The sequence below is a fragment of the Salmo salar genome, chromosome 05, assembly GCF_965601325.2.
Source record: "Salmo salar chromosome 05, fSalSal1, whole genome shotgun sequence".
NCBI classification, from domain to species: Eukaryota; Metazoa; Chordata; class Actinopteri; order Salmoniformes; family Salmonidae; genus Salmo; species Salmo salar.
The window spans coordinates 34,632,684-34,659,476 of record NC_138295.1 but is presented as its reverse complement, the minus strand read 5'-3'; the positions used below and the strand labels follow the sequence as shown (position 1 = coordinate 34,659,476).

At 42.9% G+C, this 26,793-nt stretch overlaps 1 protein-coding gene across 5 annotated transcripts; it reads left to right on the top strand.

Annotated features, from left to right (window-relative positions):
• The first annotated feature begins 398 nt into the window (after window positions 1-398).
• On the top strand, window positions 399-26,554 carry LOC106604690 (protein MGARP). 5 transcript variants are annotated; one of them, XM_045718105.2, is made up of 8 exons: window positions 399-456; window positions 9,897-9,997; window positions 10,238-10,343; window positions 11,642-11,662; window positions 17,155-17,547; window positions 23,131-23,696; window positions 24,470-24,518; window positions 24,769-26,554. In XM_045718105.2, exons 1-8 carry the CDS (start codon window positions 414-416, stop codon window positions 24,804-24,806), a joined length of 1,317 nt encoding a protein of 438 aa, XP_045574061.2. In that variant the 5' UTR covers window positions 399-413; the 3' UTR covers window positions 24,807-26,554. The 5 variants fall into 5 exon arrangements, with proteins under 5 accessions (XP_045574061.2, XP_014055078.3, XP_014055077.3 ...); XM_014199602.3 differs by lacking the exon at window positions 399-456 and adding an exon at window positions 6,843-7,071; XM_014199606.3 differs by lacking the exon at window positions 399-456 and adding an exon at window positions 6,843-7,071 and having other exon boundaries at window positions 23,131-23,703.
• Window positions 26,555-26,793: the final 239 nt, after the last annotated feature.

The window sequence follows — 26,793 nt, the reverse complement described above, 5'->3', positions numbered from 1 at the left end:
GGCTAACTGTAAGCATTGCACATTGCAAAGCAATCATTAGCCTGCTATTCAGTGGAGTGGCTGTGTAGTCCCAAGTCTAAGATTAAGGGCCTTTTTTCCTAGTTAAAAATTATAAACATTCAACATTGGCCATGCTGTCAATGAAGCATGATTTCTGCCGTGCTCAAAACAACTTAACTCGGAACTGCAAAATCTGACTTTAGTGAGTTCAAGACAACTGGGAGCTCGGGGAAAACGAGCTACGACTGAGAAAATACATTTTGAACTTTCATCTAACTCGGAATTGTTAATCAGGAGCTCGGGCCTCTTTCTAGAGCTATGACCTGAAGATCACTGACGTCATCACGATTCAACCTTTTTCGAGTTCCCATTTGTCTTGAAAGCACCATAAAACCAGAGAATGCCAGACTTTGATGACAACATTTGCCCACGAAGGACTGCCACCTTCCTGTTCAAGTGAGTCCAAAAATGATTTGTATGCTGCTGCTTAAATTATGTAATATGCCAGGGAGATATGTATACTGTAGCTAAGAAAGTAATTCTAAGTGGATGTGGTGTAGTAAGCTGTTAGTAGCCCATGTGCCTTACCCTAATAATTTGGTCTATTTACCACGCTTAATTTCACCTATTGTTCTGACTTGGTGGTGAACATGTAGCCTATAACCTGTTTTTGAGAAATGTAATAATCTAATATTGTAAGAGCTTTCATTATCTGCTTATATGCCCCCTTTATTTATCCTACGGTTCTGAATTGGTGTACAGGGAGAACACTGTAAGAACAGTCCATGTTCTGAATTCTGTCGCTGTACATTTCAAAAGTGCTGAACAAATAGTTATATTGACTACGTCCGTCCTAGCTCGCTCATTAATGTCTTAAACGAAATTACGGATTGCCTCTTATCCACTTGTCGTCCCCTTATGCCATAGTTTGTACATCACAATTGTCAGTAGAAACCACATTTGTTTAAGCAAGTCAACCACATCAGCTATGTTTTTTTAAAGGCAGTAAATGAGGCTGAATGAACTGTTTCACTGCCAGACAAGGCTCATCTGATAGCCAGGTGTAGCAGTGGTAAGGTGTTGGGACTGCAGTTGGGGCTCTGCTGTTGGGACAGCTTTATGTAGGCCCTAACAGTTTGTGGGCAACGTTTGTCACCGTTATAGTGCAATTAATGTATTGTTTAGTGTTGTGTTGTGTACTGGCTTTGCTGGCATGCATCCCACATGTTTTGATATTTGCATCACCAAGATTGACATGCTAAATTCGCCACTGGTGCTGTTACATGGAGATATGGCTGTGTGGGAACACTACACAGAACCCTATAAAGGTGTGTAGTAATTTAACGCCTAGTGTAGGGTTGAGAAGCTACTGGAAGTGTTGTTGAATCCAATGGGTTGCTTTACCATTAGCTAGCTTAGCATGCTGACAAAAACAGCAGTTTAATTAAAAACTTGCAGGTATTTCAATCTTTTCGTTTCACCTTTCATCCTTACTGGATGATTAGCAGTACAACAATATATTCCATCCCAGAATTATTAAGGTACATTTTCCCAGCCAAACACCATGTGGTCTGGCTGACCACATACCGGCATAGCACCGTTCCGACTCAAGATAAATTAACGAGAGTCTAATCGTTTTGGCTACATTGCACCGCACCCAGACAAAAAGAGTTCACAGAGAAAGGCTTCTAGTGGCCTAAAGGCTGTATTAGAACGGTTAGCGCCATTGAGGCCCAACATCATTGGCTTATTCCTCCTGGTGACCCTGTTGGAGTCATGTCCAACCGCGTCATCAGGAGGGTTCAGCCAATTGTGAATTAGAAAATTAACTACTTTAAAATGGAGACCATTTCGAATCCCACTGTACCTTCTCCCCTATGCAATCTGGTTTCCGAGCTGGTCATGGGTGCACCTCAGCCACACTCAAGGTCCTAAACGATATCATAACCGTCATCGATAAAAGACAGTACTGTGCATCCGTCTTCATCGACCTGGCCAAGGCTTTTGACTCTGTCAATCACCGCATTCTCATCGGCAGACTCAACAGCCTTGGTTTCTCAAATATCTGCCTCGCCTGGTTCACCAAGTACTTCTCAGATAGAGTTCAGTGTGTCAAATCGGAGGGCCTGTTGTCCGGACCTCTGGCAGTCTCTATGGGGGTGCCACGGGGTTCAATTCTCGGGCCGACTCTTTTCTCTGTATATATCAATGATGTCGCTCTTGCTGCTGGTGATTCTCTGATCCACCTCTACGCAGACGACACCATTCTGTATACTTCTGGCCCTTCTTTGGACACTGTGTTAACAAACCTCCAAACGAGCTTCAATGCCATACAACACTCCTTCCGTGGCCTCCAACTGCTTTTAAATGCTAGTAAAACGAAATGCATGCTCTTCAACCGATTGTTGCCCGCACCCGCCCGCCCGCCTAGCATCACTACTCTGGACAGTTCTGACTTAGAATATGTGGACAACTACAAATACCTAGGTGTCTGGTTAGACTGTAAACTCTCCTTCCAGACTCACATTAACCTCTCTTGGGTAGGGGGCAGTATTCTCACATCCGGATGAAAAGCGTGCCCAAAGTAAACTGCCTGTTACTCAGGCCCAGAAGCTAGGATATGCATATAATAGAAAGATAGAAAACACTCTAAAGTTTCTAAAACTGTTAAGATTATGTCTGTGAGTATAACAGAATTGAGATGGCAGGTGAAACCCCGAGGACAAACCATCACAAAAAAAAGATCCAGCCTACTACTGTTTTCAATGGCTGTCACTTTTATTATAAGGCGAAATCCTCCCAGATTGCAGTTCCTAGGGCTTCCACTAGATGTCAACAATCTTTAGAAAGAGTTTCATGCTGGTTTTTGGAAAAATTTGCCAGAAATTGTAGTTTTTCTAGGTGGCTCCCATTTTGGCTGTAGTGTTTCCAAGTGCGTGGAAGAGAACGCGTTCTTTGGTATTTTTCTCCGGGAAAGACAATAACGATTCTCCATCTTAAATTTGATCGTTTATTTACGTATTAGGGTACCTAAGGTTTGATTATAAATGTTGTTTGACTTGTTTGGAAAAGTTTATTAGTAATGTTTGGGATTCATTTTCTATGCATTTTGATGGAGGGAAACTGGGTGGATTATTGACTGAAGCGCGCCAGCTAAACTGAGTTTTTAATGGATATAAAGAAGGACATTATTGAACAAAAGGACCATTTATGATGTATCTGGGACCTTTTGGAGTGCCAACAGAAGAAGATCATCAAAGGTAAGGCATTTATTATATCGCTATTTCTGACTTTCATGGCGCACCTGCCTGGTTGAAATATGTTTTTCATGCTTTTGTATGCGGGGCGCTGTCCTCAGATAATCGCATGGTGTGCTTTCGCCGTAAAGCCTTTTTGAAATCTGACACAGCGGCTGGATTAACAAGAGGTTAAGCTTTATTTTGATGTATTACACTTGTGTTTTTAAGAAAGTAAAATATTTATAATTCTGTAGTTTGAATTTCACGCTCAGCAATTTCACCGGATGTTGGCCAGGTGGGACGCTATCGTCCCACCTGCCCGTAAGAAGTTTAAACATCTCCAATCCAAAATTAAATCTAGAATTGGCGTCCTATTTCGCAACAAAGCCTCCTTCACTCATGCTGCCAAACACCCTCGAAAACTGACTATCCTACCGATCCTTGACTTCGGCGATATCATTTACAAAATAGCCTTCAACACTCTACTCAGCAAATTGGATGTAGTCTATCACAGTGCCATCCGTCACAGTGCCCCGCCTTATCGCAGCTCACTGGTAACCAGCAACACCCACCCGTAGCACACGCTCCAGCATTTATATTTCACTGGTCATCCCCAAAGCCAACACCTCCTTTGGCCACCTTTCCTTCCAGTTCTCTGCTGCCAATGACTGGAACGAATTGCAAAAATCACTGAAGCTGGAGTCTTATCTCCCTCTCTAACTTTAAGCATCAGCTGTCAGAGCAGCTTACCAATCACTGTACCTGTACACAGCCCATCTGTGAATAGCACACCCAACTACCTCATCCCCATATATATATTTTTTGTTGCCCCTTAGCACCCCAGTATCTCTACTTGCACATCTATCACGCCAGTGTTAATGCTATATTGTAATTATTTCGCCACTATGGCCTATTTATTGCCATGTATAACTGTTGTTTTTGTCGCACTGCTTTGCTTTATCTTGGCCAGGTTTGTAGTTGTAAATGAGAGCTTGTTCTCAACTGGCCTACCTGGTTAAATAAAGGTGAAATTAAAAAATGTAAAATAAATAGCATCTTATGTATTAACATGCAAAAACATTTAACACTTTCATTCAATACTCAGACACAACTAGACCATCATAAACGTTTTTATTTTATTGCAAAACGTTACAGTAATTGGTTTAAAGTTGTACTTTATTTGAAGAGCGCAGCCTTTCATGTCGCTAAATAAAATCATACCTGTTTCCAATCGATTATTCTGTGTTCAATACAATTCTACTAGGCGCTAGTGATGGGCATTCCGACGCTTTTCAGCTCACCAAAAAGACCCGGCTCTTTTGGCTCCCAAACGGCTCTTTAAAAAAAATATGTTTTGTATTTTTTCCAAGTCAAAGTTTGCGTTAGTTTGACTATGATTGGTGTTAAAACAATTCTAATTAAATTAAATGAAATCATGCTCTACCTTAACCACAATGTATTTAAAAATGCATTGGTTTGTTATGAAAAATAATGCTATTAAACATTTGCATTTAAAGTACTTTTGAGTGTAAATATTTTGAATGTATATAAACAAAGTGAATATAAATCTAACCATTCAAAACGAATACAATATGAACAGCATAATAGAATATTGCACCATATCAAAGAAAAATAAATAACGTGCAAAACTGCAGCATCCCACAAATTGAAATGTAAAAAAGGATGCTATTACATGTGCATTTAAAGTATAACTTTAATGTATATAAACAAAGTGCATATAAATGTAACAATTCAAAACGAATACAATCTGAAAAACATAATAGAATATTGCACCATAAAGAAAAATAAATAATGTGCAAACTACAGCATCCCACTTAAAACATTAAACTAGTCCCACTTTTCTCTCTTCATTATTGCCATGTTATAACCAGCAGCACACAGCAATGCTGACCATATTTTGCTTTTATGAAAGCTTTGCATTCAGAAATGCAAGCTGCCTCACTTTAGAGGGGCTGATGCGGTTTCTTCTCTCAGTAATTATTTGTCCCGTTTTCGAGAAGACCCTATAAGGGAACAGATTTTGCCACAATGCAGAGTCTCCCTGTCATGACTTTAGTAAGCCGTGGGTAGACCGAGGCCTTGTTCTTCCACCAGCTCAGAGGATCTGCAGATCTTTGGAGGGACTCCTCCAAATAAGATTGGACCTCCATTATGGCATCTGCTGAGGGATTCCTTCGTGCTGCATCCCCAGTTGCTCTCATCAAACAGCATCCAAACAGCAGACATTTGTGGCACTACTGCTGGTGCTTCTGCTCCCTCTTCTTCCCGTTTCCCTGGTGCCTGAGCCAGTGGACTGCTGGGGCTGTCCCTCCCTGCTGCGGTGATTATTCTTTGAAGAGCCTCATCAATCGCTCTGGCATCACTGAAGGCTAACTTCTTAAACCTGCGGTCAAGTGCAGCGGTTTCTGATAGTACGTGATTATATTCCATTCTGTGGAACTTTCTGTCCATTGATGAACATATGGTGTCCATCAACTCTGTCACATGTCCAGTGGTTACATTTGCTTCTCTCTGGCAGCTGGCTGTGATTTGCTGCAGATCCTTACACAGGAGTATAATTTGAGGCTGTCACATAGCTGAAAAGAGAGAACAGCAACTTATTAGTTCAGGTTTATGTTTGTCTACTGATACTACACTCATCTACATATATAATACTGGATTAAATGATGTACAGTAAGCAGTTATTACTACCTCTCTCCACTGTGACCTGCTCAAAGGGTTCCAGGACTCTGCACACCTCCTCCACCACTTCCCATTCCTTTTGGGTCAGAGCATCAACAGGTGCATTGACAATGGCCAGGGTAGAGATGGCGGCATCCTTTGACTCAAGAAACCACTTCAACATATAAAATGTTGAATTCCACCTTGTAGTGCAGTCTTGTTCAGGCCTCAGCTCTGGCATCCCCATCTGGCTTTGTGTAGACTTTAGTTTTTCAGCACCTACTGTGGTCCTGTGGAAGTACTCCACAGCTGCTTTCACTTTGTCCACAGTGGGCTTCACCTTCAGAGCATCTCTTACAATCAGGTGGATTGTGTGGGCAAGACATGGATGATGGGTCCATTTAAACATTTTCATGGCTTTGGTTATGTTAGCTGCATTGTCGCTAGCACAACATACCACTTTTACATATACTTGCCATTCTCTGGCCACTCTCAACAGTTCCTCTGCCAAGTTCTCTGGTGTGTCTGTCGCTGAACTCAAAGCAGTCCAGAAGACAGCTAGACATCAATATCTTCAATGAAGTGACATGTAACCGACACGTAAGAAGTTGGTGTTACCCTTGCTGTTCAGCAGTCAGTGGTAAGGCAAACTGCAGTAGCTTTTTGGACTCTTTCCCGCATTGAAGCCTGTGTGCTCTCGTACAGTTGTGGAATAAGTGATTTTGAGAGTGTTTTCCTGCTTGGAATTGTGTACATTGGATTTAGACTATTGCTATAATTTTTAAAACCTCTGATTATTCATATCTCAATTGTTTTATATTTTTATGAATAGATTCGGCTCTTCTGATATGCGACCCGGCTCCCAACATTCACCTACAAGAGCCGGCTCTAAGAGCCGACTCGTTCGCGAACGAACCGTCACCACCACACATCCAGTGCTAAGCGCAAGTGAGATAGGGCTCTGCTTCGTTCATCACAGGCTCGCACACCCTGTCATCTCCAGCCATTCATTCTGCCCTCCCTCGCTTCGGCGCACGCTGCATTCCTCCGGTAGTTTTTGGATTGCGCATAGCGATGTTTCTCTGCAGAACGGCCTGGCAAAGATGTGGGCATTTGGCAAGGAAGTCAGCCTACCAGTTATCTAGAGATGGTGAGTATGACAAAATCGGTTCAAATGATAGCGAAGTCTTACCACATTAAAGTTGTAACGTTACATGAGACAAGATGGCAACTGTGTATCCCTGTTGGCTTTTCTTTCCTCTCTATGTATAGGCAGCCTATGGGTAGAGGAATATGCGTACATTTCAGAATATAACATTTTGTTCTCATGTGGTTTGGCTTAACTAAAACCGTCTCATCCCAAATGTGAAAGATGGCACCTGTTTTACAGGACAAGGGACGTGAAGGTCAATTGGAATGTTGGCCAATTATGCTCTAAATCTTTTCGTTGTGTTAATTTTGATATTGGAGCGTTAAATTGTTAGATTACACATTTTAAAGAGAAACTCGGTTTCCCCCATGTCCAATCCACTCCCTCAAATTATCCAAACGAGATGGGCCCCATGTAATTTTGTTACGAAATTATGCAGAGTCCGTGGTGGACTGTGCCAACAAATCTTTAATCCTCTCCAATCGTGAATTACTTTGTTTCCTTGTCGGTGCCAGTTTGTCACTTTTCTGTCGAGGACGATTGCATGGTCTAGTTGTGCATATGATACATTTTAACCGTAGTTACGAAACACGAGCTTGGAAGGCAACAATTAACTGGTTACATAACCTTGTTATTAAACATCCTTAATATTTGACCTTAACTAAATCGGAGGCGGTATAGATATGGTTCCTACTTTTGCTCACGTGGTAGAGAACGTGTCACGGGCGTCTCAATGTATGGACTGCGGACAAAAGCACGCGTCACCATACAGCGCCCTCTGCGGGACCACGCACCAATGAACTTGCATTCTTCTGAACAGAAAACGGTGACTCATTGCATTTCGACGCCGCTTTAAACCTTAATATAAAATACTTTCACTAGGCATCGATTTTAGAACTCAGACAACCATCTGCTGTGCTGACAACTACAGGCAACTGCCAAGATCACGGAAACAAGCTAGAACTGGGCGTTTTTATACGTGACCCTAAGCATGATGGGATGTTAATTGCTTAATTAACTCAGGAACCACACCTGTTTTCAACGTACTTCGTATTAATCAAGTGTTTCTTTTTATTTTGGTAGTTATTTACAGTTAAGCTTCTGAGAGAAAAACATACTAAATGATCAACCCCCCAAGTTTCCCTGTGTGCTTTACCTTTCAGTGGAATCTACACACTGTTTGTTGGCACCATGGCATTGCTCATTCTTTGCTGTAGCCCCTGCAGAAACTGGTTTAGCTACTCTTAGAAATGGCCCACGGGCTAAGCAACGATAGCAACATGACATGAGCTTTTGCTCCAGCATTCTCCCCACTGACACACACACACAAATATGAGCTTGTCCGATGTCCTGCTACCAAACACCATTGGTGGAATTTTAGGAGATTACGCAACACTGGCCCCTGATTTGCGTTTGTACAGCATACAACTCTACATGCACAAAAGGGACTCATGTTATCGCAGTGGGACCCTTCCTGCCCACTCCCCTCTCTTGACCAGTATTTAGGCACAGAGTGGGTATCATATCTTAATCCTATGACACTGATCCACGGCCACTTGTGTTATCACAATCCCACGCCACTATAACCCTGGGACTGCAGTGGGGGTTGAACAGATTAGCTGGTCTAGAGCCTTGTTACAGAGGTAGGGCCACAGTGATTGGATTACAGGGATGAGAACTTTGAGGGTTAAAATCCCCCTGCAGTGACACTCCCTATTTTGCCATCGGGGTGTTCCTTTTTGAAAGGAGAACCTACTGGTGCTCTTCCAATGGGACTAGTTATGTCTTGACTAAACTCTAGACAGAACTTAATTTGAGCCTAAATAACTGGTCCCCCACTTATGCTCACTCATTGTGAAAGGCTTGCAGGCTCTCCTGTTAGTTTGGGGTGTGCTTGTTTGCTGTACGAGTGAAACCGGGGCGTGACTTGCTGTACATTGTGTCCTCAACTGTAGCTACTTGACCCGTTTTATTTTCACCTTGGCAAAACTGTAACAAGTGCAAGTCTGTCTGCACGATAGCTGTATATGCACGTCTGTCTTCGTGGGTTGTGTGTGTCAGTCACAAAGACAGTTGTCTAGAAGTGCGTGTTTGTGGTGTTATAAGTGTGTGTAAGATTGTCCATCTTTGTTGTCCGTGTCTATGGCGTTTGTGTGCCTGTCTGCCATGAGGGCAGGGCACTGAGGAGGAAACGCTGACTCTGGTCCAAGTCTTGGCGTAAGTAAGCAAAGCGCCTGGCTACACTGTTTTTTTTTCTGCTGATGTAATGGCACTCCGGGAAAGCACAGTCAAAGTGAAAGAACTATGTCAAATGACAAAGCACCCCCTTGTGCTGATTATCATAAAAAATATGCTGCAGGAGAAAGAGGAATATTGGTGGTGGGTTATTTGACCTGCTTTTGAATATTGCTATTGCACTGACCTTCTAGGCAAATTACATTAGCTAGAATTCGACTAAACTTTTATTTTACACTAGCCTATTTCGCTTTATTCCTTTTGCCTAGTGTTAGTCTGGTTGGAGTTCTACCAGCCGACCACTGTTTTTCAGTTGGAGTCAAATGAGCACTGACAGGCATATTCCTGGACACCTAAACCCGTTCCACCTAATCCAATAAAAATCCAGGGATCATGCTTCAACAAATCCTCTGTCCTCATGCTTCCCTCTCACTGCATTAGGTCGATCCTATTGTAATCTTTTTAAACCAATCTCGTGGGGTCAAGATCAAATGTTGAATATCCTGTGACATCTACCGTGTTTCCTGATTACCTCTGAAGGCCGGGTGACCTTTACCTAACCGGTGACCTTTATTGATTTTGTTTTGTAGTGCTGCCACGGCGACAGATGTCGTCGCTCCCCGGTGGTACTGGGGATAACATCATCTATGCCCTGCTGTGTGGTGGGGCCTTTGCTGGAGCTGTCGCCTATGTGAGTCTACACTTGTCAATTTATACTTTGATCTGTTTGAGTTTAGATGACGTAGCTCATAGGGGGAAAAATAATACCAGACTGGCCTTTTTCCATAAACCTTTTAACTTTATAAGGTGGTCTTTTATTCTGTTACATGGCTAAAGTTGCCCTCAGAAGAATGTTATAATGTGTTTCATTGGTATAGGTAAATATGTAACTATTTTGAGCATTGAAATGATCTTTTGTTTCTTCTAACAGACGTACAGCACTGTGACCACAGACCACGCCAGATTCACCGACCGTGTGGCGGATATCAACGCTCGTCCCAAGGCTGAGTGGGTTCCCAAACCATGGCCCCCCAAGAGTAAGTCTCACCTCACCCACCGTCTTACCTCACAACCTCACCCACCGTCTTACCTCACAACCTCACCCACCGTCTTACCTCACAACCTCACCCATCGTCTTACCTCACAACCTCACCCATCGTCTTACCTCACAACCTCACCCATCGTCTTACCTCACAACCTCACCCATCGTCTTACCTCACAACCTCACCCATCGTCTTACCTCACAACCTCAACTAACCCCTCGTGTCATTCACCTCCCAGGTTATTGGATTAGACCCTGTTTGGTTTGGGGTTTAACGACTGTGACCCCCCCCCCCCCCCTTTCCCTCAGTTCAGTGGCCTCAGCTCTCTCTATTCATGAGTCATGGTTGGCAGTGCAGCTCAAAGGCCATCCTGTCTGTGTGAGGCAGAAAGAGATGTGAGCCAAGCTAGGGTTTGTGGGACAGCAGGCCTGGATAATCCTCTACTTATGACCAAGGAATGTCACTGAGTGACCACGCACCTAAAACTATAGCCTGGCTATTCGGTGTGTGTCCCCCCCCGGGAGAGCCTTTCTGCTGCAGTAGACAGCCTGCTGAGTTCATTACAATTCACACACACGCTGATAGTTGTTGTCCCCCCCCCCCCCCCTGTCGTTGTCATAGTGTATTAATAACTGTTGACCCAGACGGGACAGCCCAGTCAACTCTGGCGGCAATAACAAGCGGTCAGTAGTTTTGGCCAGACCACCATTGACTCTTAGCCAAGCGGGCCAGCCAGCCCCCCCCTCACGTTCTCCAGGCAGCTGTCGGAGCCCTGCATATCGCTCTCAAGTCATCCCACTATCACTCCTCACTTTAGCCATAATCACTTCCTGCAAACACAAACACACTCCGTGTCCAATACCGTTCTATTTATATGACCAGCTATTATGTCATCCAACAGTGGCCAGGCAGTTAGGTATTGATACTGGGAGAGGTCCATAATTGACTACTTCTGCTGTATAAACAGTTGAGATAAGATGTATAAGTACAGTACCTTTTGTTGTCCAGTGGTAATGGGTGTTTATTTTGGCAGGCTACAGCATAACCATAAACTCCCAACTACACAGATATCACACAAGCGCACGGCTGTCACGCTCATACAAGTGTGTAAAGATAAAACCCACCATGCCTGTATCATATATCATAACTGGGTACAGATCAGACATGCCTACTAAGACAACCTCCTTCATATACGTACACGATTTATACACGTATCAGCCAGATCACTATAATCATACACTCCATATAATCCACATGTAAACCTGTGACAATGCGTTTCTGTCTGTTTCCAGGCAGGGATGAGGAAGAGGAGGGTGAGTTCCTATGTGTGGCTTTTATAGCTAATGTCCTTCATTTATTATAACTCACAGCCTGTTAAATAACTCTTTCTGAATGACCAATGAAACGTAGTTTTTAGACTGACTAAGCGTACCTTGGCATGGATTTGATTTTTATTCACTTTCTCTCACTGATTGCCTTGAAATGTATCTGTTTCTCTATAGTTACACTCACAAACCTAGGTTTTCCTCTTGACACGTTCACAAAACGCATTCTGAGAACCAATGCTGGCGAAAAGGTGTGGATTCAGAAATGGGTGGAGTCTTCACGTATTGCATTTCAGTGATAAAACCCCCCCCAAATGCTATGAAATGCCACGATAATCTACTTTATGGTTATTAGTGATGTCTCCACTCATCGTAGGGTTCCTTAATCCTCATTGGTTATTCACTGCAGAGCACCAATCACATCGATTCTTACACCCACGCTAGAAGGTCTCCCTGTTCTGGTTAAAAACTGCCTGAGCCATTTGCCTCATCTGATCAATCTTCAGTCAATGAATTGATCAGCAACGAGTTCTACATGCTTTTAACCTTTTTAGTCTTTAATGTGTTAAAGCATAGTGTAAATGGGATAACTGTCTGAGATTAACATGTTTATTTTAATTTAAACCCAGATAAGATGTCGGGTCTAGAACAGGTTCTGCTCTTAGAGTTTTCTGGAGTTGGTCTTGGCTTTCTGTCATTAGCTAGGTTTCCATCCAGTTCGCAACAGTCTGCAAAAATACAATTTGGATTTTCCCACCACAGATGTTTCCATGGGTTAAATTCCCATGTACAGAAAACAAGTTAAATAGGTTTCCATCGCATTCTCAGAATTTTTGTTGGTGATATATAGCACATGTTCCCACTCTGGTATTGGCATGTGCGCGCTAGCCAACCGCTCGCAGATACAGTGCTGGTATAGCCTACATGAGATTATTATGGACAATAGAGCAAGATTATTTTAATTTGTGAAACTGCAGCCTAGCATCAATCATCATGTCACCAGAATAAGACCCTCAATATTTACTGGAAAGGAGCATCAAGGTCATCACCTTCCACTTTCACCACCCTGTGAAGTTTATAACTTATTTAATCTGTAGCCTAATAAACTGCATGCTTTCCCGAGTCGTAGTGGGAGGACCTTATATTTGTACTTTTTTTATTTCACCTTTATTTAACCAGGTAGGCTAGTTGAGAACAAGTTCTCATTTACAACTGCGACCTGGCCAAGATAAAGCAAAGCAGTGCGACACAAACAACAACACAGAGTTACACATGGAATAAACAAACATACAGTCAGTAATACAATAGAAAAAGTCTATATACTGTGTGTGCAAATGAGGTAGGATAAGGGGGGTAAGGCAATAATAGGCCATAGTGGCAAAATAATTACAATGTAGCAATTAAACACTGGAGTGATAGATGTGCACAAGATGAATGTGCAAGTAGAGATACTAGGGTGCAAAGGAGCAAAATAAATGAATAGCAGTATGGGGATGAGGTAGTTGGATGGGCTATTTACAGATGGGCTATGTACAGGTGCAGTGATCTGTGAGCTGCTCTGACAGCTGGTGCTTAAAGTTAGTGAGGGAGATCTGAGTCTCCAGCTTCAGTGATTTTTGCAGTTCGTTCCAGTCATTGGCAGCAGAGAACTGGAAGGAAATGCGGCCAAAGGAGGATTAGAGAATCACCAGCAGCAAGAGCGACATCATTGATGTATACAGAGAAGAGAGTCGGCCCGAGAATTGAACCCTGTGGCACCCCCATAGAGACTGCCAGAGGTTCGGACAACAGGCCCTCCGACTTGACACACTGAACTCTGTCTGAGAAGTAGTTGGTGAACCAGGCGAGGCAGTCATTTGAGAAACCAAGGCTGATGACTCTGCCGATAAGAATGTGGTGATTGACAGAGTCGAAAGCCTTGGCCAGGTCAATGAATACAGCTGCACAGTATTGTCTCTTATCGATGGCGGTTATGATATCGTTTAGGAACCTGAGCGTGGCTGAGGTGCACACATGACCAGCTCGGAAACCAGATTGCATAGCGGAGAAGGTACGGTGGTATTAGAAATGGTCAGTGATCTGTTTGTTAACTTGGCTTTCAAAGACCTTAGAAAGGCAGGGTAGGATAGATATAGGTCTGTAGCAGTTTGGGTCTAGGGTGTCTCCCCCTTTGTAGAGGGGGATAACCGCGGCAGCTTTCCAGTCTTTGGGATTTTCTGGCGATACGAAAGAGAGGTTGAACAGGCTAGTAATAGGGGTTGCAACAATTTCGACTGATCATTTTAGAAAGAGAGGGTCCAGATTGTCTAGCCCGGCTGATTTGTAGGGATCCAGATTTTGCAGCTCTTTCAGAACATCAGCAGTCTGGATTTGGGTGAAGGAGAAATGGGGGAGGCTTGGGCAAGTTTCTGTGGGGGGGGGTGCTGTTGGGCTGTTGACCGAAGTATGTGTTAGCCAGGTGGAAAGCATGGCCAGCCGTATCTGTTAGGAAAGCAAAGGCTAGCTTTTGTTCAAACTGCCTGTGTATATTGGTTCCTAACTTCCCTGAAAAGTTGCATATCGCGGGGGCTATTCGATGCTAATGCAGTATGCCACAGTATGTTTTTGTGCTGGTCAAGGGCAGTCAGGTCTGGAGTGAACCATGGGCTATATCTGTTCCTGGTTCTACATTTTTTGAATGGGGCATGCTTATTTAAGATGGTGAGGAAAGCACTTTTAAAGAATAACCTGGCATCCTCTACTGACGGAATGAGGTCAATATCCTTCCAGGATACCTGGGCCAGGTCAATTAGAAAGGCATGCTCGCTGAAGTGTTTTAGGGAGCGTTTGACAGTGATGAGGGGTGGTCGTTTGACCGCAGACCCATTACGGACACAGGCAATGAGGCAGTGATCGCTGAGATCCTGATTGAAGACAGCAGAGTTGTATTTGGAGGGCAGGTTGGTTAGGATGATATCTATGAGGGTGCCCGTGTTTACGGATTTGGGGTTGTACCTGGTAGGTTCATTGATAATTTGTGTGAGATTGAGGGCATCAGGCATAGATTGTAGGATGGCCGGGGTGTTAAGCATGTCCAAGTTTAGGTCACCTAACAGCACGAGCTCTGAAGATAGATGAGGGGCAATCAATTCACATATGGTGTCCAGGGCACAGCTGGGGGCAGAAGGTGGTCTTTTGGAAGCAGCAACGGTGAGAGACTTGTTTCTGGAAAAGTGGATTTTTTAAAAGTAGAAGCTCAAATTGTTTGAGCACAGACCTGGATAGTAAGACAGAACTCTGCAGGTTATCTCTGCAGTAGATTGCAACTCCGCCCCCTTTGGCAGTTCTATCTTGTCAGAAAATGTTATAGTTAGGGATGGAAATTTCTGTGTTTTTGAGGTTCTAAGCTAGGATTCAGACATGGCTCGGACATCCGGGTTGGCAGAGTGTGCTAAAGCAGTGAATAAAACAAACTTAGGGAGGAGGCTTCTAATGTTAACATGCATGAAACCAAGGCTTTTACAGTTACAGAAGTCAACAAATGAGAGCGCCTGGGGAATGGGAGTGGAGCTAGGCACTGCAGGGCCTGGATTAACTTTTACATCACTAGAGGAACAGAGGAGCAGTAGGATAAGGGTACGGCTAAAGGCTATAAGAACTGGTCGTCTAGTACGTTCTGGACAGAGAGTAAAAGGAGCAGGATTCGGGGCACATTAGAATACATGTCATAGCGTGACTCCCAAGTTTACTTCGATATGATGGTTATTATATCAATATTTGCGCATAAAAAGCATTTTCATCACCATTTCTCTAATTAATTTTACAGACACACAAAGATCCCACCTTGTCTAGCGTGTTTTGTCGACGTTTGGAAAGTTTAGACTTGCTGTTTCAATCAGGCCTGTCAAAAAAATTCTGACACGTACTTAACGTGCATAAAAAGTTTGGCTGGAAACCTGGTTAATGCCAGAAAAGATTGTTAGGGGACCATAAGCATCTGGTTGGTGTAAAACCTACTGTTGATGGTAATATTTGGAAGGACCTGTTCAGAAATGAGTTTGCCTGCACAAAATATTTTGGTTTCTCTAGATTGTAAACTTAAGACTAATGCTGTTGATGACTTTGATATATACATTTTATTGGTGGTCCTTTGGATTCTGAAAGTAAACTCATTTTTTCCCTATCTGATCCCACCCAGCTTCTCCCATCTGACCCTAACCTATCCTTTTGTCTGAAATACCTGTTAATCAGAACAGGGGGTCCCCCTCCTTGACACTACTCCTTTCCTATTGGACGATCCATCCCAAAACACGTGTCCCCCTTCTCTTTCACTTTTAATCCTCTGTCTCCCCTTACCTCTTTAAAACCTGTACCTCTTCATTAGAGGCTCTTTATTCGCTACCAAACAGAGACAACAGGTGATGTCATCTTAGTGCGCCCTTAAGGGGGTTATGCACCTAGAATGCTAACGCACTGTTAGCATTATCAGTGCATTGCGCAAGCAAGAGAATCGCGTAGGGAATTGATTATCATATTCTTGGATGTTGAACTTGAATTTTCTATAATGGTGTTATTTTTATCTGATTTTAAAGTTATTTTGGTTAAAGGTTCTCTTCCTCCCTTTCCGCTAACTCTCCTATTTTTACTCTTTTCAGTGTAAAAGTAAATTGCCTACACATCAGGGGACTTTATAGCCTACTGGACTGTTTGGATGAATCTGAAAAGGGGGAAATCTCTTCTACTTTCCTGCTACGTCCCATACATTCAACTATTGTCTGTTTCTGAAAGTTTCTCTGCTGGATGCTCCCTTCTCTTATTTCCCCATTTTTGATTTGACGAACTCTTGTATGTGGCCTCTTCCAGGATGGATTAATGTTAATGAGAACATTTTAAAATTAAATGTGCACAAACCACCTTGGTTGTCTCTGTGTTATTGTTGGAATTTCCAGGTACTGGTAGCTTTGAGTGGATGGTAAGATTTGCCATCTTTATCCTCTCACCCTCTACCCTCTGACCTGACCCTGTCGACCTTCACTATGTCACTTTAATTTTGCCTGCCTCCCTCTGTCATTTTTCTTCTTCTTTCTGTCTTTGGGTTTGCATGTGGTTCTGTAGTGAATTCTCCTCTGCAGTGATTTGCTTTGCTGGGGTTTTCCCCTTCTAGGTGGAGTGTGGTATGAGCCGGAGGTGTGGTAAGAGAAGTGGCATGGGCATGTGTGACGCGGTGTATGATTGAATGTGTAGTTGTGCACACGGCAGCTCAGGATACAGAACTAGATCAGAGCTACACATGATCAGATATAACTTAGAAATTGTACTTTGTGAATATTCTGTTATTGTAGGTGTTATGTAGGGTAATTCACATGCTCTGTAAATCCACTTATTTCTTTGAGTATTGTGTTGTAGAGCATGGCTTACTCGGGGCAGTGTGGTGTTGGTGCCCTTCAAAGATCGATGCCATCTTTACTGATTTATACATTTTTTCCTCCCCCCTGTTTCAGGTGAGGAAGCAGTAGCCGATGGAGAGGAGGAAGCAGAGGAGGCGGCGGCTGGAGAGGAGGCTGCAGCTGAAGAGGCTGTAGAGGCGGAAAACGTAGCAGAACCTGCTGAAGAGGCCGAGGCAGACTCTGAAGAACCTGCTGTGGAGGCAGCAGTAGAGGAAGTGGCTGTAGTAGAAGCAGAGACTGTGGTGGAGGAGATCGCAGAGGCTGTCGCTGAGGCTGCTGAAGTCATCGCCGAGGTCGCTGAGGAGGTCGTTGAGGTGGCTAAGGAAGTAGAGGCGGCAGCAGAGGAAGTGGTCATAGTGGCCGAGGCCGTGGAGGATGCTGCAGAGGCCATTGCCGTGCCCACCATCGCCGAGGAAGCAGTTGCTGTGGCAGAGCCAGAGAGCAATGGTACGGCCGCACAGGAGGAGGTAGCTCCCGAGGCTGCTGTTACTGCGGAGTAACAGGCGCGTACACTGTCCTTCACCACCAGCCCAACACATACACACTGATAGACAAGCAACTAGAGGAAGGTTAGGTGTGCACTATTTACCCACACCATATAATACAGTACCACCTAAAACTGATCCCACCTTTTCCAAAAACCACTTTAGCGCTTGACACCTCAGATATAAAGGTTTTTCTCTGGAAAGAACACATTTTATTTATTAGAGTTTATATAGATGGCAGAGGTGTAAATAATGATATGACTGATTAAGTTAAAGTGAGAAGACTGAGTAGAATATTGTTATTTCCCCCCTTCACACTAGAAGCTTCCAGACTTTGTGGGGTTTGATTACTTTATGTAGTTCAGTCTCTCCTGGCTGTGTACAGTATAGTTGTTGTGATTCCTGGAGATGGTAAAAGCCCTAAAAAGCTTTCACTGCTGAGGCAGTTTTTTCCTGAATTCCCTATCCAATCAGAACAGCAGATCGCCACAGTGTGACCCTTTAGAAAGTGTCAGTGATGTCATCAATGCTATCTCTTGCACAGTTAAGGATGTAATGGTTTCAACCTTGTATCATTACAGGAAGGATAAAACTACACAGCTGCAAATCACTTCTCCCTCCAAACTACCTTTTCACCCTTCTCCCTTCCTCTCAAACATTGCCCACTCATCTTTCACCATTCTGTTTACGATCTCCACTGACCTAGCGTATCAACAATCTTTAAGCTCTCACCTGCCTTGCCTCAGAGGCCCGCCGCCGCATGCGAACACAATCAGGAAAACACCTCAAATGAGCCATTTGATTATTTTGTTTGTAATGTGTACGCCCAGTCCACGGCTAACCAATGACTAATACTCAGGGTTTATTTGGGAGATATTACATTTACTGTACTTTTTTTAAGCCTCTTTTAATATGCTTCTCTGCCAGATATCACCGAGTTGGTACACGCCAACGTAATGATAAAAGCTTTGTTTAGCCTAACCCGCTGCACAGCTCATGCAGCCATGTTATAGCTTCTGCTAGTACAGAGAACCCTACCTGTGCAAGCTCTGTAACTGTAACACAACAAACTGTTGCCGTGTGTTTTATTCTTCACTGTAAAACTGGAACTTTGAGGGAAAGACCTCGTAAGGTTAACTTGATGAACTCAACCATTCAGATGTTGCTCTTTTTTTTTTTTTCAACTGGTTAACGCAGTGAGTCGTTGTGTAATGGGATTTCATCGAGCCAAACAATAAAAGTATTGAGAAACTGGAAAGATCCCCTACCGTGTTTAATTTGTCTGGAATTGGTTTGCTTGCGCTAGTACGCTACGCTTGTAGGGCTTTCTGCTGCAGAATATCATTGTCTTTCCAAAACAAGTTTCCATCACAAGGAAAAAATAATGAGACAATCTGCCTTCAGAATGTTCTAAATGTGATAATTGCGTAAATATCGAACACCTTTAACCAAACATTATAATATATTTTGATATAATGTATTATAGCTTTACCATTAAGGACCTGGGGATAAATCCACCACACTGACACAAGTTAATTCTTCTCTGCATTGTTGCCCCACGAGTCGACAAATTATTTACTTTAGACCAGCACACAAATCAGAATCTCCCTAGTTGTGAAAATATGTCAAGACCAACGTGTTTCAAATCAAACCATTATCCCATTTGGTGTGTGTATGTTTGTGTACCTTTGTGATATTTGGCAGGAAGGCATTTTATTTGAGGTGGCCTCTTTTTATAAAGGGTGGTGGACAACATGCAAAAATATGGTCTTTACATGTATATTCTGATACACTTATTTTAATGTCTGTATTCACATTAGAAATGACTCATTCACACTTCTATTCTTACAAGGCATTTGGTGCTGCATACATGCACTGTATGTGGAATTTTTATGCTCAGTTAACTGCTATTCCAGACACTTCCTTCATCACTTCCTGTACCCTCATCTGCTCAAGGGAACGATGTAGTGGTACACTGCAATGCCTTTTTTTGCTATGCCTGCTATCTGCACCTATGCCACTGCTGGTTGGAGGTGCTATTGCAGGACTGGCTCAATGGAATGGAGTCAAACGTGGTTTCCATATGTTTGAAACCATTCCATTCATGCCATTCGGACCTTAAAATGAGCCTGTCCTATAGCTCCTCCCACCAGCCTCCACTGTGTAGGGGTTGAAATTCTGCACCTGTAGGCTCCATCCTAACCCACTCAACACCACCCATTCTCCTGCGGTCACTCAGTGCTCTGGTGGGTACATTCTTTCTATTGTCTGTTAGCCTGCATTGGTCAAATGCATTTCTGCTTTGCATTATTCACCAAAAATGTGCCCCCCCAAAAATGTACATGTCTTAGTTGAAATGTGGGAATTTTGGAAAACAAGTGAGGAATGCAATAGAGGTCAATGCCACAATGCACGGTGAAGGTCTATATTTACCTCGAACTGGACAATATTGATGCAAATGAAAAAAATAGTCTCAACCCGTTCGGATTGCCATTTTCTCTCTGAAGAAGCACTAGCTAACGCCTGTCTGTCGTTTTTGCAAAGATTTAACTTTGTACAACACAAGCTACCTTCTTCGGTTTAGTCTCACTGCGTCTTTCAACTAGCATGGCTTTCCTGTAAGTCATTGACTTCTGTCTGGCTAATGGCTAAGTGGTGTTTGTCTGCTCTTGTTCATATTCTCCCTAACCCATGAAGTCAAGTGATGGTTACGTTTCTGGTTAAACTGCACTTTTATAACAAGAATGTGTCACCATCTCTTGGGATTTGTACACAAAATACTACAACTTCCATGATGGCATGGCTAACTGCTTCTATTTATCTCGGTCGCCTTTTTACGCATCACAATGGGTGAGTGTGGTACAGTGACTTAGTCCACATTTTGTTATGTTACAGCATTATTCTGAAATGGATAAAAAAATAATAATCTAGACATTACCCTATGATAAAAACAGGTTTAGAAATGTTTGCAAATTAATTTAAAAAATAAACTGAAATATCACATTTACATACAGTACCAATCAAAAGTTTGGACGCACCTACTCATTCCAGGGTTTTTCTTTATTTTTCCTATTTCCTACATTGTAGAATAATAGTGAAGATATCAACTATGAAATAACACATGGAATCATGTTGTAACCCAAAAAGTGTGAAACAAATCAAAATAGATTTGAGATTCTTCAAAGTAGCCACCCTTTGCCTTGATGACAGCTTTGCACACTTTTGGCATTCTCTCAACCAGCTTCACAAGGTAGTCACCTGGAATGCATTTAAATGAACAGGTATGCCTAGTTAAAAGACAATTTGGGGAATTTCTTAAATGCTCAAATAAGAAAAGAGAAAGGACAGTCCATCATTACTTTAAGACATGAAGTTCAGTCAATTCGGAACATTTCAAGACTTCAAGTGCAGTCACTAAAACCATCAAGCTTTATGATGAAACTGGCTCTCACGAGGACTGCCACAGGAAAAGAAGACGAGTTACCTCTGCTGCAGAGGATAAGTTTATTAGAATTAACTGCACCTCATATTGCAGCACAAATAAATGCTTCACACAAGTAACAGACACATCTCAATATCAACTGTTCAGAGGAGACTGTGTGAATCAAGCCTTCATGGTCGAATTGCTGCAAAGAAACCACTACGAAGAAGAGACTTGCTTGGGCCAAGAAACACGAGCAATGGGCATTAGACCGGTGGAAATCTGTTCTTTGGTCTGATGAGTCCAAATTTGAGATTTTTGGTTCCAACCGCCTTGAGTAAGTGAATGGATGATCTCCTCATGTGTAGTTCCCACCGTAAAGCATGGAGGAGGCAGTGTGGGGTGCTTTACTGGTGACACTAGTAACCGGCATGGCTACCACAGCATTCTGCAGCGATAAGCTATCCCATCTGGTGTGCGCTTAGTGGGACTATCATTCATTTTTCAACACGACAATGACCCAAAATACACCTCCAGGCTGTGTAAGGTCTAATTGACCTAGGAGAGTGATGGACTGCTGCACCAGATGACCTGGCCTCCACAATCACCCGACTTCAACCAAATTGGGATGGTTTGGGATGAGTTGGATCGCAGAGTGAAGGAAAAGCAGCCAACAAGTGCTCAGCATATGTGAGAACTCCTTCAAGACTTGCATTCCTCATGAAGTTGGTTGAGAGAATGCCAAGAGTGTGCAAAGCTGTCATCAAGGCAAAGGGTGGCTACTTTGAAGAATCTCAAATATAAAATATATTTTGATTTGTTTAACACTTTTTTGGTTTCTACATGACGCCATATGTTATTTCATAGTTTTGATGTCTTCACTATTATTCTTCAATGTAGAAAATATATAAAACATTTAAAAAACTGAAATGAGTAGGTATGTCCAAACTTTTGACTGGTACTGTAAGTAGTTAGACCCTTGACTCAGTGCTTTGTTGATGCACCTTTGGCAGTGATTACAGCCTTGTCTTGTTGGGTATGACGCTACAAGCTTGGCACAACTGTATTTGAGGAGCTTCTCCCATTCTTCTCTGCAGATCCTCTCAAGCTCTGTCAGGTTGCATCGCTGCACAGCTATTTTCAGGTCTCTCCAGAGATGTTCAAGTCCCAGCTCTGGCTGGGCCACTCAAGGACAATCAGAGACTTGTCCTGAAGCCTCTCCAGCTTTGTCTTGGCTTTTTGCTTAAGGTTGTTGTCCTGTTGGAAGGTGAACCTTCGCCCCAGTCTGAGCGCTTTGGGGCAGGTTTTCATCAAGTATCTCTCTGTACTTTACACCATTCATCTTTCCCTCGATCCTGACTAGTCTCCCAGTCCCTGCCACTGAAAAACATCCCCACAGCATGATACTGCCACCATGCTTCACTGTAGGGATGGTAGTGACCATCGGGTTCTTGGTCACCTCCCTGACCAAGGCCCTTCTCCCCCGATTGCTCAGTTTGGCCGGGTGGCCAGCTCTAGGAAGAGTCTTGGTGGTTCCAAACTTCCATTTAAGAATGATGGAGGCCTCTGTGTTCTTGGGGACCTTCAATGCTGCAGAAATGTTTTGGTACCCTTACCCAGATCTTTGACGCGACACAATCCTGTCTCGGCGCTCTACAGACAATTCCTTCGACCTCATGGCTTGGTTTTTACTCTGACATGCACTGTCAACTGTGGGACCTTTTATATAGACAGGTGTGTACCTTTCCAAATCATGTCCAATCAATTTAATTTACCACAGGTGGACCCCAAATTGTAGAAACACCTCAAGGATGATCAATGAAAACAGGATGCACCTGAGCTTAATTTCGAGTCTCATAGCAAAGGGTCTGAATACTTGTGTATTTGTTTTGTATTTTTAATACATTTGCTAATTTCAAAAAACCTGTCTTTGCTTTGTCATTGTGTTTGTGTGTGTTGATTGAGGATTTTTATTTATTTAATCCATTTTGGAATTCGGCTGTAACGTGACAGTGAGGAAAAGGTTGAGCGGTCTGAATTCTTTCCGAATGCACTGTATGTTGATTGAGTTGGAGATATTGAGTCTTTTTGTGATGTGAGTGATGGCTTGGTTCTGTTTTTCAGTGGCACCAGTCGCTATGGCAGCAGCCTCTGCTTTGGCGGTGGCAACAGTCGCAGAAGTAGTTTTAGAAGTCAAGGAGGCTGTCCCAGTGGAGGCCCCAGCTGCAGAAGAAGCAGCTTCAGTCGAGGCCGCACCCATAGAAGAGGCTCCAACTGCAGACGAAGAAGCTCCAATTGAGGCTGCCGCAGCAGAGATTGTGGAGGCAGACGCTGCACCTGTGGAGGCAGACGCTGCACCTGTGGAGGCAGACGCTGCACCTGTGGAGGCAGACGCTGCACCTGTGGAGGCAGACGCTGCACCTGTGGAGGCAGACGCTGCACCTGTGGAGGCAGACGCTGCACCTGTGGAGGCAGACGCTGCACCTGTGGAGGCAGACGCTGCGGTGGAAGAGGCGCCAGCTGCGGTGGAAGAGGCGCCAGCTGCGGTGGAAGAGGAGCCAGCTGCTAAGGAGTATATTGTAGTGGTGCTGGAGGGAGCGAGCAAGTCAGACAAGAGGCCCAAAGTCCTGGGGGTTGGCCCCATGACCGGCAGGATTATCCCAGACGAAGATGAGGCCCCTGCTGCTGAGGTAACAGGTAATTTGACAAATAAACAGGATGCCCACTGATCAAGTAGCCTAGCCTAGCGGCAGGTAGCCTAGTGGTTAGAGCGTTGGACTAGGAACCGAATGGTTGCAAGATCGAATCCCTGAGCTGACAAGGTAAAAATCTGTCATTCTGCCCCTGAACAAGGCAGTTAACCCGCTGTTCCTAGGCCGTCATTGAAAATAAGAATTTGTTCTTAACTGACTTGCCAAGTTAAATAAAGGTAAATAAATAGAATGTCTGATCAGTTGGATGAGTAGATTATTAAAAACAAAAATAGGACTGACACTGTTTATAAATGCACAGGCATTCAGGATTTTGTTGAAAATGATCTATTTGAGCTAAATGTAACCGATGATGTGACCAGTCATACTAGTACTCGTAGTTGTACAGAGGTAGGATCTTAACTTGACCCGTTTCTCACAGCAGGAAAATAATCTTGCAGCGACCGGAAATGTGAATTATGTGGATTATAATTCATGGACATTTTTGGTAGGGGTTGATACATTTTTAGTTGGGGCAAATTAAGTCTGAAATGTTTAAGAAGAAATTACAAACTTCAGAAGCCTTTTTTAAACCTTTTAATAGACTACACGTTTGCATTTCCTGCTTTGCAGTTTTTTGACCTGCAACAACCGGGTGATCAAATGTAAGATTCTGTATCTCACATTTTGAAACCGAGATTAACAGGCTACTGCCATTTCAGTGTTAGTCAGAGTATTGTGATCTCATGTGATCTCACCACGTTGGTCTTCAGGGCAAGCGACGGGTCCTTAGGATGAAGATGCAGTTGAACCAACTGACAGGTATTGAACTTCTGTAGTCACTTCTCTAAGTAGGCATCTATTCACCAGGGTAAAACACTACACAGGTTTACGTTAGATTACAATACACAAGGAACATTTCCCTTTTTGTGTAACCTAAAACGATAGTGTTTTTCCTTGGTTATTAGATGCATACTTGTTTATATTACTTTTTCTGTCTCTTGTCTGTCATGCACCAGTCTTGATGCCATGTGTTTTTATGTCACTTTACTTCTCATTCTATTCATCACAGTAAGCACTTGGAGCCCCTGGATGATATATCTACCCTGAGGAAGACAAGGGATGTATGTGCCTTCCCCCACACTTTAACCCTTCCACACACATTGGCCCCTAACCCTTGATTTTTATCTGTAGTATAAAACTTGTCTCCCCGTCTTGCATCAGGGAATTGTCTGTGTATATGTTCTGATAATGCCTGCTTTATGGAAACAAACATCTGATATATTATTCTAATGTACTCCACCTGTTCCAAGAAGAGGTACATCTTCCGATTGTATCACATCGGAGCCGTTTAGAAATGGTCCATCTATATAGGCTTTACAACCGAACATGTGACACTGCAGATAGTCAGTCATATAGTACAATACATTACTCTTCTCAACTTTTTAGATGCGCACAGTCACAAAACACCTGGGAGTTTACTACTGGTTCATCTGCACAACCTTTAAAAGGATTTCTCTCAATGGGAGTTCTATTTTCTTAGTTTTCAATATGGTTACAGCTGTGAAGGCTAAGGATACTCTCACAGCATCGTATGTCATAGATTACTTCACCCAAGAAACCTCACACTAGACTCACTCCAATGGTGTTTTATGATTTTCACCATCCAAGGCAGTACTACACATCTGATGCTCAGCCAGCAATTGCCTCATGTCCGGGTAGGAATGCGACCAGCATTCTTTAACTATCCTCATGTTTTAACTCTTTGGGCTGATTCCAATGTGAACATCACAAGTATTTAACTCTCAAAGGGAATTTGATCAGACTGCTTTTGGAAATCACTCTATTTCTGAGTCACTGACTTGTTTTTGGGAGACCAGTATTAATTAGGTTATCTTACCACCTCAGTATTCCTCCAGCTTGTGATCCACAGACCTTTTATTAATGCAGTGTTACAGTTGAACAAACCTTCTCAGTTGCATGCCAGACATGTGATTCATATTGGGAAATGAGCATGATAACGAATGAGTCAGGTTTTTACAGTCGGTGATGTCTCTTCAAGCTAGACTCCATTGCGTAGTCCATGATGTCGCTCTTCAAGATTTCATAAGGCAGACATTTTCATCTCTCTTTTTACTTTCTCCCTCCCCCTCTGTTGTAGAGCCTTTCTCTGCTCAGCACCATGGCTATAGAGTACACAGCTGTTAGATAGTCCATTTATTTAAGTGACCCTCTATAGCTTATTGTGGTGAAAAGCTGTATCTGAAATAGGAATGCCATGATTTGAGTGTATAGCATGTTTTCTTAGGCTGGTATAAACAGTTGAGTGTTGTGCTTGTTATCATATGAAAGTAGAAGTTTTTTTACTCTGCAGTCAGGCTTGTGTGGTGGCATACGTTAATTCAGCGCTTGATATGGCTCACTAAGTGTTTGTAAAGTTTTTTTCTGCTTTTCAAATTAGATGACTTACTAGTTAGTTTAGATTCATAAATACATGTTCATAACTTTGTCAGAACCAGTTAAAATAATCTGCAGGCCATACAAGGCTTTCACTGTAGACATACTCTACATATTTGTTGTAGGACTAGTTTCCTCACATATATTTTATTTTTGCTGTGTTAGGCATATTTGAAACGGTACCGAGACCGTTGATAAGAAGTGAATGTAGGATAATTCCTAATTAAAGAGTGGGATAATTCAGTGTGTCTGTCCTAATGTTTGCAGGCAGGTTTGAATGGGCTATATAGTGGCTTGTCATGTGAGTGGATGGCTTCACGCTGTGCATCTGGCCTAGCATGGGCTACAAACTGTGACTATTTGAAACATTGCTGTTTTTCTGAAATAAAGGAATATTTCAGTTTTGTCTACTGCTTTATTTTGTGTGTGTGTGTGTGTGTCAACTTTGAAACCTCTCTGCTATTGAAAATACACCATAACAAATGATGTCCTATATATGAGCATTCACTATCGTTGTCATAGTAAACCCAAAAACCCTCATCCCCAGGGTCATATATCTATATAGTTAAAATTGTGAAATGCTCAGTTATCCAGCAATCACAAAGCCATTTCTATTTACAGAAGTGTGTCTGGAATATCA

Coding starts and splice junctions, on each gene's coding strand:
- LOC106604690 (XM_014199602.3), top strand. CDS start 6,996: ATGTTTCTCTGCAGAACGGCCTGGCAAAGATGTGGGCATTTGGCAAGG. Junction 23,697..24,469: donor ATGAGGCCCCTGCTGCTGAG/GTAACAGGTAAT, acceptor GTTGGTCTTCAG/GGCAAGCGACGGGTCCTTAG. Junction 24,519..24,768: donor GCAGTTGAACCAACTGACAG/GTATTGAACTTC, acceptor TATTCATCACAG/TAAGCACTTGGAGCCCCTGG.